Source organism: Lepus europaeus, chromosome 6 (genome assembly GCF_033115175.1).
Source record: "Lepus europaeus isolate LE1 chromosome 6, mLepTim1.pri, whole genome shotgun sequence".
Taxonomy (NCBI): domain Eukaryota; kingdom Metazoa; phylum Chordata; class Mammalia; order Lagomorpha; family Leporidae; genus Lepus; species Lepus europaeus.
In genome coordinates, this window is record NC_084832.1 from 88,276,430 (window position 1) to 88,294,212 (window position 17,783).

General features: G+C 41.0%; 1 protein-coding gene across 1 annotated transcript in view; it reads right to left on the reverse strand.

Moving 5' to 3' along the window:
- The window catches only part of MICU2 (mitochondrial calcium uptake 2), a 129,444-nt gene that overhangs the window by 83,432 nt on the left and 28,229 nt on the right, over positions 1-17,783 (reverse strand). Inside the window, exon 2 of the mRNA XM_062194556.1 lies at positions 5,507-5,648. Coding sequence (XP_062050540.1) covers positions 5,507-5,648 — 142 coding nt within the window. The remainder of the gene's footprint in view (positions 1-5,506; positions 5,649-17,783) is intronic.

Below are 17,783 nucleotides of genomic sequence, written 5' to 3' on the forward strand. Positions count from 1 at the left end.
TGATTTAACAATTGACACTCTTATTTATGGCGTCAGTAATCACCCGAGGCTCTTGTCATGTGTTGCCAAGGCTATGGAAGCCTCTTGAGTTTGCCAACTCTGACCTTATTTAGACAAGGCCATAGTCAAACTGGAAGTTTTCTGCTCCCTTCAGAGAAAGGTACTTCCTTCTTTGATGGCCCATTCCTTCTGCTGGGATCTCACTCACGGAGATCTTTCATTTAGGTAATTTTTTTTTTTTGAAATTCTATTTTTTAAAAATTGTTTTAGTGTTTGCTCTAAAATTTGCAATGTAGACTTACAACTAATCAAAGTCTACATTCAAATAATACTATATCATTTCATGGGTAGTACAAGTATTGAAGGACCCTTATGGGGGGAGGGACAAGAAACTAGGCCTGGGCAAATATCAGGGGCTTCTTAAGAGGTTAGATGTTCCCCAGAGTCTAGCGGGCAGGACATTCTCTGGGAAGGAAAAGTCAATCCCCTTCAGAGAATCTCTAGGCACGCCCAGAGCAGAACTGCCCCTCCCCTCCGGGAAACCTCTGGGCGCGCCCAGATCAGAGCTGCCCCTCCCCTTCGGAGAGTCTCTAGGCGCACACTTATGATGTCACTGCGACCGGCCAATCCTGTAACACCTCAGCACTCTCCCTCAGCATTCTCCGGTATGCTAATTGTCCCTCCGAACCAGCCAATCCCGTGCCACCTCTGCATTTTACACCAGCACTCTCCACCAGCATTCTTCGCCAGCATTCTCCCATATGCTAATGTCCCTCTGAACTGACCAATCCTACGCATGTGCATTAGGAATATGCTAATTCGTTGCCTATATAACCTGTGTGAAACTGCCGCTCAGGGCTCCTCACTGCCTGAGGTGGGGGCCCGTTTGCGCAAACGTTCAATAAAAACCTCGTGCTTTTTGCATCAACTGGTCTGGAGTCTGGATCTTTGGGCGTCCTCCCAAGCAAGTGGGCATCTCTGCAACTGAGAGGTCCAACAGTATCTTGTAAGAGAGTATTCCCAATTCTTTCCTTCTATCCCTTGCTGTCATAATTTCACTTATCCATAAATTAGATCATCTAATATTTTGATGCTATTACTTCCAATAAACTGTTATCTACTCAGTTCAAGAAAAAGAATGAAAGAATAATAAATTATTTATCTTCATGTATTCCTTTTCTGTTATTTTTTTCATGTGTATCTGAGTTCCTGGTATCATTTTCCTTCTCTCTAAAGGAAACATTTCTTGTAAAGTAAATCCCCTAGTGACAAATTCCCTGAATTTTTGTTTCTAAAAGAAAGTCTTTGTTTCTCCCTCACTGTTGAAGGATAATTTCACTGGAGACAGAATTCTATGTCAGTGAATTTTATCAAAAATTTAAATATTTTATCACTTTTCTTGCTTAGATGATTTATAAAGAGAAGTATGATGTATTTCTTGTTTATATTCTTCTACAGGTAAGGGGTTCTCTCCCCTGTCTCCCACCATCTGTCTTCTTCCAAGATTTTCTCTCCCTTTCTCTCTTTTGGTTTCTGAAGATTGAATATGATAGGCTTAGCTATTTATCTACTAATTTATTTAGTGATCTATGAGCTTCTTGGAGCTGCAGTTTGATGTTTCCTAATAATTTTGGAAACTTCTCAGCCATTATTATTTCAAATACTTCTGATCTTTCTCCTCTTTTGTTTTCTTTGGAATTCTTGTTACATATGTGTTATTTTGTAATTTTATAATTCTTGAATATTCTGCTTTTCTCATGGTGGAATGAGAAGGCCATGCCAAGATGGCTGCTGACAATGGAGCCTGCCTGGCAACAGGCTGTGATTGGATGGTTTGGAAACCACATGACAATGGAGCCTGATTGACAACAGGCTGTGATTGGATGGCTTCGGAAACTGCCTGGCAACAGGCTGTAATTGGTTAGGGCATAGACCACCCTTGACTGGATTGGCTGCCTTGGCTATATAAGCTGCTGTAGCAACTGAAATAAACCAGTCTGCAGGCTGCTCCCCTCTGGCCTGCTTTCACCTGGCTCCCAGTCTGTGTGGTGACTCAGTGCCTCTTGCCCCCACGCCTCTTGCCCCCACCACGCTCCTCCTCTCAGAATGAATCCACAGCAACATTCTCATTTTTCTTTTCAAATTGTTAAGTTTCTATTGATATACCTTCAAGCTCACTCATTCTTTCCTTGGACAGGTACATTTTACATTAAAAGCAATCTTTATTTCTGTTATAATATTTTTTATTTCTAGCACTTTCTTTTTACTTATTCTAAGAATTTCCCTATCTCTGCATATATACTAAACTAGAAGCTTTTTATTAAGGTATACAAATTTCATCCATTTCATATATACAAATTTAGGAACATACTGATTATTCCTACCCTACCCTCCCTCCCACACTTTTTCCTTCTCCCTCTCTTATTCCCACTTTTTTTTTCCAAAGATCTATTTTCAGTTAACTTTATACTTATAAGATTAATTAAGTAAGGAGTTCAATAAACAGTATGAACAAACAAACAAAGTTCCTCAACAGTTGAAACACAGGCTGTTCAAAATCATTGGATCTCAAAGTGTCAATTTTAATTACCCATCTGTTTCCAAATGCTGTGCTTTCTGCCCCAAAGAGATATTAGCACATTAATCATGGTTATTTTAAAGTCCTGTTTTGAAAATTTCAAAATCTTTGCCATATTTCAATTTAGTACTAATGTTGTTTTGTCTTTTCAGACTGTGCTTTTTCCTTTTAGCATGACTTGTGACTTTTTTAAAGAGACATACAGGATATATCAGGTAAAAGTTACTAAGATAGCAGGGCTTTGATGTTTGTTTTGCTAGAATTAGCCTGTGTTTACTATTTGCTGTAGTTGTAGGTGTTAAGAGTATAAAATTTCTTCTGGTGTGTTTGTTTTCTATTTCTCTCCTCTTGTCTTTTTTTTTGTTTTCCTTGCAGATGTCTCTTTAAATATGAGGGCAACTCCTTTAGTTGCTCCCCTTTGTGTACATGGAGGCCCCACTGATATGGGGAGAAAGAAGTGCTGTATAGTACTATGACCAGCTCTCAGTCTTGTAGTCAGGCTACGCTCCTGGGGTGTACCCTTCAAAACTACTTCTCAGTTGTTGATTTATTTACATTTTAAACTCCCTTAGGAAAGACAGGTTAGAGAAGATTAGGGAATTGGTTGCACTCAGGTAATATAGGTTCCTTTCCATGCAGGCCTTTGTTAAGGAGGACAGAATGTTCTGGGAGTACTTAGAAATAGCTACCTCCCCATCTCCCTGAGGGAAGGAGGACAGGATTTTTCTTAGGCCTTCACTGTGAGAGCCTGGTGGTGCCCCTTGAGGGGTAAAATTCACAAACATTATAGACGGGTCTTCAAGAGTTTTTAATCACTCAATTCAGTCTACATTCAGATTCTTGCAATCAGTCAAGTACTCTTTAAATATTCCCAGCTGGCCTTTCTGCTCATGGACGATGTCAAGGAAACATCGTTAAAAAGTCTCTCTTTCCACTACCATTATGTCCAAGTCAGAGTTTCCTAAAGAACCACCCATTCTGCCAAATATATATTTCTCTGGTGGTTACAGAGGATCACAGAAATCCGTATAATCTGACCTTTGTGTTTCAATCTGATCTGTCATAAATGCCCAAAGTAATCCTGTTCCAGTGACTGGTGAACGTATTTTCCCATGGTCATTCATTTGGCTTTTGTTCATGTTATCCCTGAACATTTATAATGTGTTCCTAGGTCCTCACAGGCTTTTTCTATTCAATCTGCACTTCTCAGGTTGGTCACCTTGCCTTCACCTACCTTAGCTATAGGGAGTACTCCAGCACATTTGGAATGTGCCAGGAAGCCAAGAAGTTTTCACAGATGACTTCAATCTTCCCAAACTGTTCAAAATAATCTCTGAGTTATATTCTATAGTGTCTTCTTTAACGCTGCCAACAAAGGTCTGTTTGCTAGTTAAACGAGAGGCTGGTCTTGGAGAATCTTCTCTTGAGACAACCCCTATTGGTTCCACAATTCTTCCATCTACCTTGTGTAGCCTTGCATTTCTAACTGCATCCACTTCTTCCACAGTGGCATCTGTGACAAACCTAAAGCCCCTGGAGCACTTAGTGTTTGGATCTCTTATCACCACCCAACCCACAAACATCCCTGTTGCTCACAGCAGCAACTCCTAAGACTCTCATAGGTTGTTTCAAAGCTCAGCCCTCTGATGAACAGCTTCTGCAATCTGGCAGAAACCTATTTTATGTAAAGTGAAAAGGAATCAGTTTGTGTAATAAAACTATTAATTTCTGACATCATCTGGAATATCTATGAGTTGGTGTTTATGAAATAACATTATGTAATTAGTTTTTGAATTACTGCTTCTCATTTTTTCAGAATTTTCCTTTTTAAAAAGGTATTTATTTTCTTTTAAACATTTATTTTTCATCTACTTGAAAGGGGAGTGAGGGAAACACTGATCTTAAATCCATGGATTCATTCCCCAAATGCCCACAACAGCCAGGACTGGACCAGGCTGAAGCCAGGAACCCAGAACTCCATCTAGTTCTTCCATGTGGGTGGCACTTAAGCCATAATCTGCTGCTTCCCAGGATGCATTAGCAGGAATCTGGATCAGAAGCAGAGTAGCTGGAGTCAAATCAGCACTCTGATATGGGATGTTGGTGTCCCAACTCGTGGCTTAACCTGCTGAGCCACATCTCCTCCCTCGATTTTCTACCTATGGCATCATTATTACACTAAGTGGCTCTTTTAACTAACTTCTCTAATCCTCATCCCTTTCCCTCCTCTCCTTTCCTTCCTTTGTCTCTCCTTTCCTTCCTTTCCTCTTTCTTGCCTTCTTCCCTTCCCTTGTCTCCTCTCCTTTCCTCTCTCCCTCCCTCCCTTTCTTCTTTCCTTCCTTCCTTCTTCCCTCCTCTCCTCTCCTTTTGCCCTTCCCTTCCCTTCTCTTCCTTTTCTCCTTTATCTCCTCCCCTCTCCTCTCCTCTTGCCCTACTCTTCCCTTCCTTTGTCTCCTCTCCTCTCCACCCCTCCCCTCCCCTCTCTTCTCTCCTCTCGCCCTGCTCTTCCCTTCCTTCCCCTTCCCATTTTCTTTCTTTCCTTCTCTTCCCTTCCCTCCCTACCTTCCTTTTTTCCTTTCCTTTGCCCAATTTTAAATATTGTCAATGTTACCAAAAACTAATATTCCAGAAAAATTATTAGTGATTATATAACAGCATTTTAAAACTTATATATTTTCCACTCTCTCTTTAGAATAAACCTATATACACAGCAACTATTTCTAAGATAAATACATACAGAAGTTTATACTTGTGTCAAAAGGAATGAAAAGTCTAAAGGACAGTAAATGCACTGTATAGAAATGATAATTACAATCAAGAAAATCTGTTCTCAATTCTTTAAACTCTTTAAATTCTTTAAACTCAAGTCTTTAAACTCTAAAGTGATTTTTTTTCAAACTTAGGGGAAAAAAAAAAAACAAAACTCACGGTCCATTTGCTCAAACATTACTGAGAAGAGGAAGTCTCGTGGTGTCATGTAATATTCTCCTTCATATTCCAGTGAAGAAAACTGCATGAACCGTTGTTTACGAAGAGATACTTTCTCTATTGCTCCATAGTCAACATTTTTCTAAAAGACACAGAAATCACAATTTAAGATTTTTTTTTTCAGTATTATTTCCAAACTCAGCTGTTTGTGGGATATTTTTTATTTTTATTTTTTTTATTTTTTATTTTTTTTATTTTTGACAGGCAGAGTGGACAGTAGAGGGAGACAGAGAGAAAGGTCTTCCTTTTGCCGTTGGTTCACCCTCCACTGGCCGCCACGGTTGGCGCGCTGTGGCCGGCGCACTGCGCTGTTCCGATGGCAGGAGCAAGGTGCTTATTCTGGTCTCCCATGGGGTGCAGGGCCCAAGGACTTGGGCCATCCTCCACTGCACTCCCTGGCTACAACAGAGAGCTGGCCTGGAAGAGGGGCAACCGGGACAGGATCGGTGCCCCGACCGGGACTAGAACCCGGTGTGCCGGCGCCGCAAGGCGGAGGATTAGCCTAGTGAGCCGCGGCGCTGGCTCGAATGTGGGGTATTTTTTAAAGAATAATTTTTGTGTTTAGGTTTGACAACTCCCAAACTTTAAGATCATTCATTAACAAATATATACTGAGTACATAATTTGTACTGTGTCATTTTAAAAAAATTTATTTATTTGAAAGGCAGAGTTACAGAGAGAGGGAGGGAGAGGGAAAGAGAGAGAGAGAGAGAGAGAGAGACAGAGAGACAGAGAGAGAGAGAGATATCTTCTACCTGCTGGTTCACTCCCCAAATGGCTGCAAAGGCCTGCAGGCTAAGGCCAGGAATCAGAAGCTTTGTTCAGGTCTCCCATGTGGATGCAAGGACCCATGCACTTGGGTCATCTTCCTCTGCTTCCCCGGGTGCCATCACCATGGATCTGGGTCAGTAGCTGAGAGTCAAACCAGTGCCCCTATGTGATACCAGCCATTGCAGGTGGCAGTCTAACCCACTGCACCACAACCTTTTACTGTTTTAAGCACTGAAGATACAGCAGTGAATAAAACTAACCTGAGGGAAGCTACATTCCAGAAAAAGAGAATGTCAATTAATGAATAAATTTTTTAAATAATATAAAATGGTGAGAAATGCTAGGAAGAAATATAAAGTAGGCTAAAAAGTGGTAAGGGACAGTATTTTAGCAAGGATAGTCAGGAAAGGCCTTTCTGAAGAGATCTTTCTGACCTTTAGAGACCACATGAAGTAGAGTCAGTTGTGGAGGTCTCTGGAGGAAGAGTACTCTGAGCAGGAACCAACTCCATGAGGTAGGAGTAGGCTGGGTGTGTTCAAGGACAGGCAGGGAAGACAATGTTACCTGAGCGGCCAAGGAAAGTACAGAGTGACAGATGAGGTCAGAGACAGGCAGGCAACAGGTCGCATAAAGTTGAGCTTTCATAAAGAGAAAATACGTCACTCTGCTTTCAGAACTCTAAGCGAGAAACTATGAGAAAAAATGCTAACAGAACAAGGATGGGTAAATTACTGTTAGGGTAAGAGTCTGTCTTCTCAGGCAATACACCCTGATGCTAACCAACTGCTAATAGAGACAATGCTGAAATTCTCATTGCTAAACTTTCACTGAGCACTTACTGTGTACTAGACACTGTAATACTTCAGCATTTTACAAAGATGATGTAATTAATCTTCACAACAATCTGAATAATCGATACTATTGTTGATATGGAAACTGAGAAGTAAAGAGCAGAGCCAGGCTTTTTTAAAAAAACAGGTCCATCTGATGCAAAGGATTTCAAACTCTTAGCAACACACTATACTATACGCAGGCTTGAGCACTGCCACTAGGCAGACTGGAGGAAGAGGACACAGCAGATAACACAGACACCCACGTCAAGGCAGGAATCCTGACACAGGAATAGGATTATCTGTGAAAACCCATATCAGGCTTTTACCCTGGATTGCTGTCCTAAAACACTGCTCTAACTTGAACCACAATATCCTTCCTGACACATTCTTACTCCTCACACTCAGAACTGAGTGTGACTCAAATTATAATGGGAAAAATATGAATTCTAGTTTCTTAAAACTCCCCTAATACAAAGCTGTCAACAGCTCCTTTTTTGGCTGACCTCACTTCTCTGACCAGTATTAATTCTTTCTCCTCAGATAGACAATAGGTTTCTATGAGCTAGTTTTATACCTCTTTTGTGTTCTGTATTCATACAATGTCCACCATAATACTGAACCTATACAGAATACCCTATGCAAAGGCATATCATAAAATATCAATATCTATACATAGCAAAGATCTATTGTTTTATATAACAAATTGTTTTGAGCACCTATCAGAAAACAGTGGAAAATAAAGCAAACCTTAATTCCTAGCAGAAGGTGCTAAGTGCTCTGGCAGTGAATTTACAGAAAGCCTATGGCTAGGATATAGAAGAAAGGGTGAATAAGAGATTTCTCAGTAAAGTAGTAGCATTTGCAAAATCCTAGATATGAGAGAATATAGCATAATAAAATAGCCAAAATAAGTTAAATGTGGAAATATAGATTATTTTTTATTATACTAATGTTAATATATCTATCACCAAATTAGCAAAATTTTAAGTGATCTATACAGAAAAAAAGTACAAACTCAAATCCTTAAACAAATGTTGGCTCTTTTACACATCCTAGTATTTAGATTATTCATGAATGCTTAAAAAATAATTTAGGGGTTGGCACTGCTGAACAGCAGGTTAAGCCGCCACCTGTGATGCTGGCATCCCATATGAGCACTGGTTCAAGTCCGGCTACTCCAGTTCTGATCCAGCTCCCTGCTATCATACCTGGGAAAGCAGTGGAAGATGGCACAAATGCTTGGGCCCCTGCCACCTACATGGGAGACCTGGATGGAATTCCAGATTCCTGACTTCAGCCTGGCACAGGCTGTTGTAGTCATCTGGAGAGTGAATCAGTAAATATAAAAGTTCTCTTTCTGTCTTTCCCTCTCTCTCTGTAGCTCTGTGCCTTTCAAATAAATAAATAAATAAATCTTTTTTTTAAAAAGTCCAACAACATAATCCTATTTTTGTATAAACAAACAAACTCTTCTTTCAAATCTCAACCGACTAAAAGGAGTTGGTTAAGATTTCTCCCTCTCCTTTACTGGTCTCATATCAAGACAGACCAGTAACTACATTTCTTTTGGTGTTCATGTCATCTGCTACCTTAAAGCAGTCCTATACTTTAATAGTTCTAATATCGAATCTCAACAAGACATAAAAATACAAAACTATTACTATTTCACAACAAGACATAATAACGATTTTCAAAGAAATCCTTTTATTTTCTTCCAGGAGGTTTAGACTACATATTCCTCTATGTCATGGTTACTATTTTCTATATGTATATGTGTGTTGATAACTGCCATAAGATAACATTTTTGAAGTCTTGAAAGTCAATTATCTAGGGAAATGCTGTTTTATTGAGCTGGATGATTGAATGGCCTATTATCCCTCAATTTTGATTAAGTATATTTTCTAGTGAATAAGAAAAGGTAGAACAGGTGAATCTAAAGCTCCCTTGCACAGGCTCAATTTTGAGCTTGAGGCTGTTGCAGACTATCAGACATGAATTTATAAGGTCACTTACATACAAATGACATCCACATTTGTTTCACTACCCTCAACACTCTCTACCAGTAGATAGTGTGGTATAAAAACTTCCAACAACCACTCTATTCTATCTCCCAATTCAATCTTATATGGAAGCTTTAAATAAATAGTATAAATAAACCTACTCTACTACTCCCAAATCTTCCTTTTTTGTTTTTAAGATTTATTTTTATTTGAAAGAATGACAGAGAAAAAAGGAGAGAGGGAGAGAGAGAGATAAAAAAAAGAGAAAAAGAAAGAGATCTTATACCTACTGATTCATATTCACTTCTCTGGCCTAAACCAGGAGTTTGGAACTCCATCTGGGTTTCCTACATGAGTACTTAGGCCATCATCTGCTTTCCTGGGCACATTAGTATGTAGCTGGATTGGAAGTGGAGCAGCTGGGACTAGAACTGGCACTCTGATATGGGATGCTGTTGCCCCATGACACTAGCTCCCTTCGAGATCTTTAGCACTAGTAATGTCTTTCCTTTGTATAACATTCTCTACTATCTCTCATATCTGCTTATTCTTTAAGTATGCATGATCACTTAGCGATTACCACACTGGAGATTTTAATCCTACCATTTATGTTCTCACTTAAGCCTTACAATGGCCATAACAAGACACCATTTTTATCATCTTTACTTTACAAAAGAAGAAAAGACGACTTGTAAGAGTCAACCAGCTTGCCTAGATTAGCTCAGTAAGTAAGTGATAGGCAGTATAACCTTAACCTCACTGTCTCAATTACTTACTCTTATGCCAGCTCCTATAAGAATTGTATCAATTATGAAAGTGTAAAATGCAAACTGTGAGTAAGGATAGTTGAGGAGTTGTCATGGTAAGAGTAGAATTTAAGCAAGGCCCATAGGTGAGGAAATTTTTTCCTGCCAAAGGTCACTTGTATATTAAAAACATCATTTACAAGCCGGCGCTGTGGTTCAACAGGCTAATCCTCTGCCTTGCGGCGCCGGCACACTGGGGTCTAGTCCCAGTCGGGGCGCCGGATTCTGTCCCGGTTGCCCCTCTTCCAGGCCAGCTCTGTGCTATGGCCCGGGAGTGCAGTGGAGGATGGCCCAAGTCCTTAGGCCCTGTACCCGCATGGGAGACCAGGATAAGCACCTGGCTCCTGCCATTGGATCAGTGCGGTGCGCCGGCTGCGGCGGCCATTGGAGGGTGAACCAACGGCAAACGAAGACCTTTCTCTCTGTCTCTCTTTCTCTCTCACTTTCCACTCTGCCTGTCAAAAACAAACAAACAAACAAACAAACAAAAACCCAACCATTTACAGACCATACAAAATTATCAACCTAAAAACGAGGGTGCTATAGAGTTATTAAATTTTGAGTCCTGCCTACAGTTGCCTTGGCAGTGCTAGACCAAATGATTTCATGGGCCTTGTTTGGCCCACAGACTGGAATTTCTCCACCCCTGATCTACAGAACAACAAGAATTAGCCATTGTTTAAGGCCCTAGACTAAATGTGGTCCATTTCCTAATTGGTATGTATTATTTCCCTTATCCAATTGAACTTAAAATAAACAGAATGTGCTAAAAATGCTACAACAAAATTTATTAAAAGGAAAAAATATTATTTTGAAATAACCAGAGTCTTTCTATTTCTAGTACCAAGTTGACAAACCAACAGTTTTATCCAGGGTCACATTTACATAACAAAAGTTGAATTTTAAAAATACCTTTTAAATGATCAATAGTATAATCAATGTGTATTAAATACCTAGGCTAATTTCACAGAAATTTGCAAAATTCACCTGCCAGTGCCATTTTAAATCTTTTTGTTTATCTGTCAGGGTTAACTTGCTTTGCTTCATTTTTATAAATATTTTGAACAAATCTCAGACTTACTAGATAAAGGTAATGGTCAAGAATATTATATTCAATCACACATTGTTCCTAAGATTTATCGTATCATTTCCAGGAATGCACTGTAAGTCTGGCTTTTGTCTAATTTTTCATCTAAACTATAATGTCTGAAGCATAATTTCAACTAATTTCACTGTGCCGAGCAAAGCATTTAACCTGGCATGAGCTAGTGGGAATGCTACTGATATAAATTTATAATGTAGAATTTTAAGTGTTAACAGGGATCACAGGGATCTAGAAATCATCAAGTCTAACAGTTCAATGCAAGGGATCAGAAATCAGATCTTCTGAGTCCCATACCATCCTTGGTTAATTAGTTTGTTATGTATTTTTTTTTATAAGATTTTATTTATTTGAAAGTCAGAGTTACACAGAGAGAGGAGAGGCAGAGAGAGAGGTTTTCTATCCACTGGCTCACTCTCCAATTGGCCGCAATGGATGGAGCTGTGCCTATCCGAAGCCAGGAGCCAAGGGCTTCTTCCGGGTCTCCCACATGGCTGCAGGGGCCCAAAGACTAGGGCCATTCTCTACTGCTTTCCCAGGCCATAGCAGAGAGCTGGATTGGAAGCAGAGCAGCCGGGTCTCGAACTGGGCCCATACGGGATGCCGGCGCTTCAGGCCAGGGCGTTAACCCGCTGTGCCACAGCGCTGGCCCCAGCTTGTTACCTATTTCTAATAAATGTTGGAAACAAGTAGCTAATGTCCAAATGCTCCTAATTTATGGCCTAGCATAATGCATGCCAAGTTATCCTTCATTACCTTGAACAATTAAAAGCATAGTTCACAATAAGCCTTTGGTGGCAAATGTAAACTATTTCCTGTCCTGTTCTTCATTTCTTTCTTCTCTTCTTACTTCCTTTCATTTGTGCACTGTATCTGGTCAAATATGTGTGTGCTCTCTTTTCCCACCTTCCCTCATTTTTCTTCTTCCTTTCTTTATAAGTTTCAGGTGGCTTTTGTTGTCACTGTTGCTCCTGTTTTCATATTCCTCTAACTATATTGTTTCAGGTACTCATTTCCTTTTCTCTAATTCCTGCCTTCTCTTTCTCCAATGGATGTATTTGTGGCAGGATGGTCTTTGTAAACAAAGACAAGAAAAAAAAAAGCTACATGGTAGTTAGGTGAGTAGGTTACAATATCAATTTGGATTGAGGGATGAGGAAGTATGACTAATGTCAAACATCAAATTGTATCTGAGAATAATAATTCAAGTACAAATATCTAGCAAAGTAGCAGCATATTTAAAAAAGCTCATGGAGGGCAGTGCTATGGCAGAGTGGGTTAAGCCCCTGCTTGTGATGACAGCATCCCTTATCTACGGCAGATGTGAGTCCTGATTGCTCTGCTTTAGGTCCAGCTCCCTATTAATACACCTGGGATAGCAGTAGATAATGGCCCATGAGCTTGGGCCCCTGCCACTCATGTGAGACACCTGGATGGAGTTCCTGGTTCCTGGCTCGAACCTGTCTGCTGAAGTCATTAGAGTAGTGAAGCAGCAGATGTAAGATCTCTCTCTTTCCCTCTCTTTCAAATCAATAGATTGATAAATCTTTTGTTAAAAGTTCACAGAAGTATATTATGAAAAAAAATCAAGGATTTCAATTTTTTGCGCTACAACAAACATCTTTTAATTTCACTTTTCTACAAACTTTTTATTGACAGGCAGAGTGGACAGTGAGAGAGAGAGAGAGAGACAGAGAGAAAGGTCTTCCTTTTGCTGTTGGTTCACCCTCCAATGGCTGCCGCGGCCGGCGCACCGCGCTGTTCTGAAGCCAGGAGCCAGGTGCTTCCTCCTGGTCTCCCATGCGGGTGCAGGGCCCAAGCACTTGGGCCATCCTCCACTGCACTCCAGGGCCACAGCAGAGAGCTGGACTGAAAGAGGAGCAACCGGGACAGAATCCGGTGCCCCGACCGGGACTAGAACCCGGTGTGCCGGCACCACAGGCGGAGGATTAGCCTATTGATCCGCGGTGCTAGCTCTACAAACTTTTCAAAGTACCCATGTACTGTTACACAGTTAGGCAGTGGAAAAAATCCATTAATTCATGCTCAAACATTTAAGAACTGTTGTGTTCATTGTTCCAGAGGTGAATAGGTAAATGTGAGGAGTTCAAATGGGTGTGAGATAGCAAACAGTTCAAAGTGCCAGCTCTGAGGTCAAACTGCATGTGATTCAAATTTCAGTTCTGTCACTTAATAGGTATTCAACCTTGGACCAATAATCTCTCTGTACTTCAGCTGACTCATGTGAAAAATGAGTAAACCAAACTGCCTAGAGTTAAATCCTTAATCTGTCACTTAGGCAAATTGTAGTATTCTCTAGTTAAATGATTTGTAAAGTTGAAAAAATATTGTATCTGCCTCAAATTGTTTTTTAATAGTCTTCAATAAAATAGTTAACATAAAATGTTAACATACTGCCTGTCAAATTTAAGTGCTCTGCATAACTATTACTATTGTAATCTTCATAATTAAAAATATACTCTAATAGAAATATAAGCAAAATTCTGAGAAGGCAGAAAGAGGACCAATTAACCATCTTGTAGGCTTAAGAAAGCATTCCAGATCAGAAGACATTTGAACTGGATCTTAAAGGATGAGGAGGACTTTATCAAGACAGGGACCAATAATAGGGCAAACTGCACTAAAGTTAGTGTTGAGATCTTGGCTCCTAGGTCTATGGTATAGATGGCTTTTGAGGTATATGGCAAAAATGGACAGAAGAGAGCAGCAGAGAATAGTGTCCTGAAGAGATCATCATGGATCTTGAAATTTTCTTTTGTTAATTTATACAATGGCTACCACATATGTAAGACACTAGAGCCTACACATAAATGAAGAAATAGAATGTCTCATACTACGATTCAGCACTTACTCTACATCTACACATTTCATAAGTGTGATTAGTTTTAAAACTTCAGCATTATTAAAAACACTAACTTACAACGCCAGAGTCAAGTACACTGATAGTAGAAGGGAGATCTAACAGCCTGACAGGCAGGAGAAAAAACCAATTCAAAATAGACATGGCTGCAATGGTCTGTATCAACCCAGGTTATCACAAACAACAATTCCTAGATTCTTCAGTCACTGAGAAACTAATTATGTCGGGGACAATCGCTTTAAAATGTAGGAACTGGAAATACACTTAAGCAGTTCTTAATATATATCTTAAACAAGACAAAATGTTTTCTTTCTTATTAGAGTAATTTTAGTTATCTAGAAGATTCACTTACATGTAGACCTGACAGTCCAATGATGCTGTGTTCAGCATTACTGTCCATTTACTAGTCAAAATACTTTGTAGAATGTGAGTTATATGAAAATATAAGGGCTATGTTTATATAAACTGAAAATGATTGGAGCTGTGAGTGAAAGAGAATGTCTTTCAGAAAAATACAAGTAGATATAGTTTGGGGTTGTAATAATCACTGTTACAAGTCAAATAAAATTAGACTTCAAGATGGAAATGCTTTCATCTTTCCAATAATGTCAACATACATTCTAAAAGCTTACAAGGGAGGGAGGGAGGGAAGTATGGTTATCTTCTTAGAGTTGTATCTATGAAATTCATGAAATTTGCTTGTTCTCTTTATATAAATAAAAATTTTAAAAAAGCTTACTACTAGCTCATTCTTAGTCATAAAGACATATCACAAGAAAAGCATCTAAAATGAATAATAGTTCAGTATGGTGACTCATAGATTTTGGAATTTCAAGATGTCAAGAGAAATGTGGGGGCCGGCACCATGGCTCACTTGGCTAATCCTCCGCCTGTGGCGCCAGCACCCTATATGGGCGCCGTGTTCTAGTCCTGGCTGCTCCTCTTCCAGTCCAGCTCTCTGCTGTGGCCCGGGAAGGCAGTGTAGGATGGCCGAAGTGCTTGGGCACCTGCACCCGCATGGGAGACCAGGAGGAAGCGCCTGGCTCCTGGCTTTGGATTGGCGCAAGGCCGGCCATAGCGGCCATTTGGGGGGTGAACCAACGGAAGGAAGACCTTTATCTCTGTCTCTCTAACTCTGTCAAATAAATAAATAAATAAATAAATAAATAAAGAGAGAAGTGTGAATGCTATTATTTCCTAGGGTTAAACTAAGTCCTTATGAAGATAAAAAGTATCGTAAGGCAAACCATAATTTAAGCAACCTCTTTAGGACATAAGTTTCTGTATTAGTGTTGCTTGCTGTTCATGCCTAAAATCCTTGTAAATACCAAGTTTTAAGATTACATAAAGTACATTAGTACTGGGGGAAACTGGAATTTGCAGGTATTATAGAATCTACTATATAAACCAACCTTTAAATTTAAGTTTTTCTTCATTGAATTTTGATTTTTACATTGTTTATATAAGAATACATATCTAGGAATAAAATCTGGGAAAATGCTTTCTCAATGCTAGTTTTCTAAAAACAAACATAAAACAAAACAATGTATCATGTACATTACTAAAAGAGCTTATCTCATATTTTTTTTAAACTTGAGAGGAGGGAGGGAGGTAAGGAGGGAGGGAGACAGCTCCCCCTTTGACCCCAAACTGCTGGTTTATTTCATAATGCCTATGACAGTTGGGGCTGGGTCAAGCTGAAGCTAGGAGCCCAGAACTCAATTTGGCTCTTCCAAGTGGGTGGCAGGGACCCAGCTACTTGAGCCATTCCCAGGGTATGCATTAGCAGGAAGTTGGAATCGGGAGTGGAGCCAGGACTTGCACCTAGGCATTCATCAATATGGGATGCAGGTATCCTGATCAGTGGCTTAACTGCTGGGCCAAATACCCATCCCAAGAGAGTAAACTCTTTTTTTTTTTTTTTTGGACAGGCAGAGTGGACAGTGAGAGAGAAAGGTCTTCCTTTTGCCGTTGGTTCACCCTCCAATGGCTGCTGCGGCTGGTGCGCTGTGGCTGGCGCACCGCGCTGATCCGAAGGCAGGAGCCAGGTGCTTCTCCTGGTCTCCCATGGGGTGCAGGGCCCAAGCACTTGGGCCATCCTCCACTGCACTCCCTGGCCACAGCAGAGAGCTGGCCTGGAAGAGGGCAACAGGGACAGAATCCGGTGCCCCGACCGGGACTAGAACCTGGTGTGCCGACGCCGCAAGGTGGAGGATTAGCCTGTTGAGCTGCGGCACTGACCCAATTTGTAGATTTTTTTTATGACTGTTTGGCTTAATTAAGAGTTAACTCTAGGCAGGAGCCGTGGCTCAACAGGCTAATCCTCCGCCTTGCGGCGCTGGCACACCGGATTCTGTCCCAGTTGCCCCTCTTCCAGGCCAGCTCTCTGCTGTGGCCAAGGAGTGCAGTGGAGGATGGCCCAAGTGCTTGGGCCCTGCACCCCATGGGAGACCAGGAGAAGTACCTGGCTCCTGCCTTCGGATCAGCGCAGTGTGCCGGCCGCGGCGGCCACTGGAGGGTGAACCAAGGGCAAAGGAAGACCTTTCTCTCTGTCTGTCTCTCTCACTGTCCACTCTACCTGTCCAAAAAAAAAAAAAAATTCTACAAATTGATAAGAAAGCAGTGACCAAAAAGAAATTAACAGGAACTCAAGTGAGTTCCTATTCTCTCACTTCTCTAGAAGATCTTCTAGACACTGAAAATCTGTACTAAAATGTAGGACAACACGAGGATTGAAAACCCGCTCCTACCTCCAAAGAGAATGGTGCAGTGTAATGAAATGAGAAGATAAAATTATGAAGCAGCTCACTGGTTAGGACTGCCAGGCATAGCTCTGTACACTGTACAACTCTATGGAGCTTCATTCATATTGTAACCACATACCATTAGGTAGCAAAGGGCAGCAAGGGAACCAGAGGATTCAGTGTTCTCTAATTTGTACGAAGGTATATTTATGGGCTAAGGCAGTGTGGTCACTAATATTTCTCAATTTGCAGGGACTGGGCAAGTCAGAGAAAAGTACAGAATGTCCTACTCATTAAAAAAAAATGGTAGACTGATAGAAAAGGGTATCTTCCATCTGCTGGTTCACTCCCCAAATGACTGCCAACAGCCAGGGCTAGGCCAGACAAAAGTCGGTCTTCCACAAGGGTGGCAGGAACCAGGTACTTGGGTCATCATATACTGCTTCCCAGGTGCATTAACAGGAAGCTGGATTGTAAGCATGGAGGAACTGGGACTTCAACCAAACACTTCTATATGGACTGTGGGCATCTCAAGCAGTGGCTTATCCTGCTGGGCCACAATGTCCATTGCCAGACTGCCTGACTTTCAGGTACTACACTAATTGCGCTCACTAAAGGTTCAGTGTTTGCCATTTTTCTGTTTTTTCTCTCCTGTGTCCTGTCAAAGGAGGACCAGCAACAGCAGGCTATGTGTGTTTTTTTTTTTTTTTTTTTTTTTTTTTGGGCCAGGCAGAGTTAGACAGAGATAGAGAGACAGAGAGAAAGGTCTTCCTTTTCCGATGGTTCACCCCCCAAATGGCTGCTACAGCCGGCACGCTGCGGCGATCTGCACCCAGGAGCCAGGTGCTTCCTCCTGGTCTCCCATGCAGGTCCAGGGCCCAAGCCCTTGGGCCATCCTCCACTGCACTCCCGGGCCACAGCAGAGAGCTAGACTGGAAGAGGAGCAACCGGGACAGAATCTGGCACCCCAACTGGGACTAGAACCCGGGATGCCAGTGCTGTAGGCAGAGGATTAGCCAAGTGAGTTGCGGTGCCAGCCATCAGGCTATATCTTGAATAGGTAGAGGAAAATACTGTATT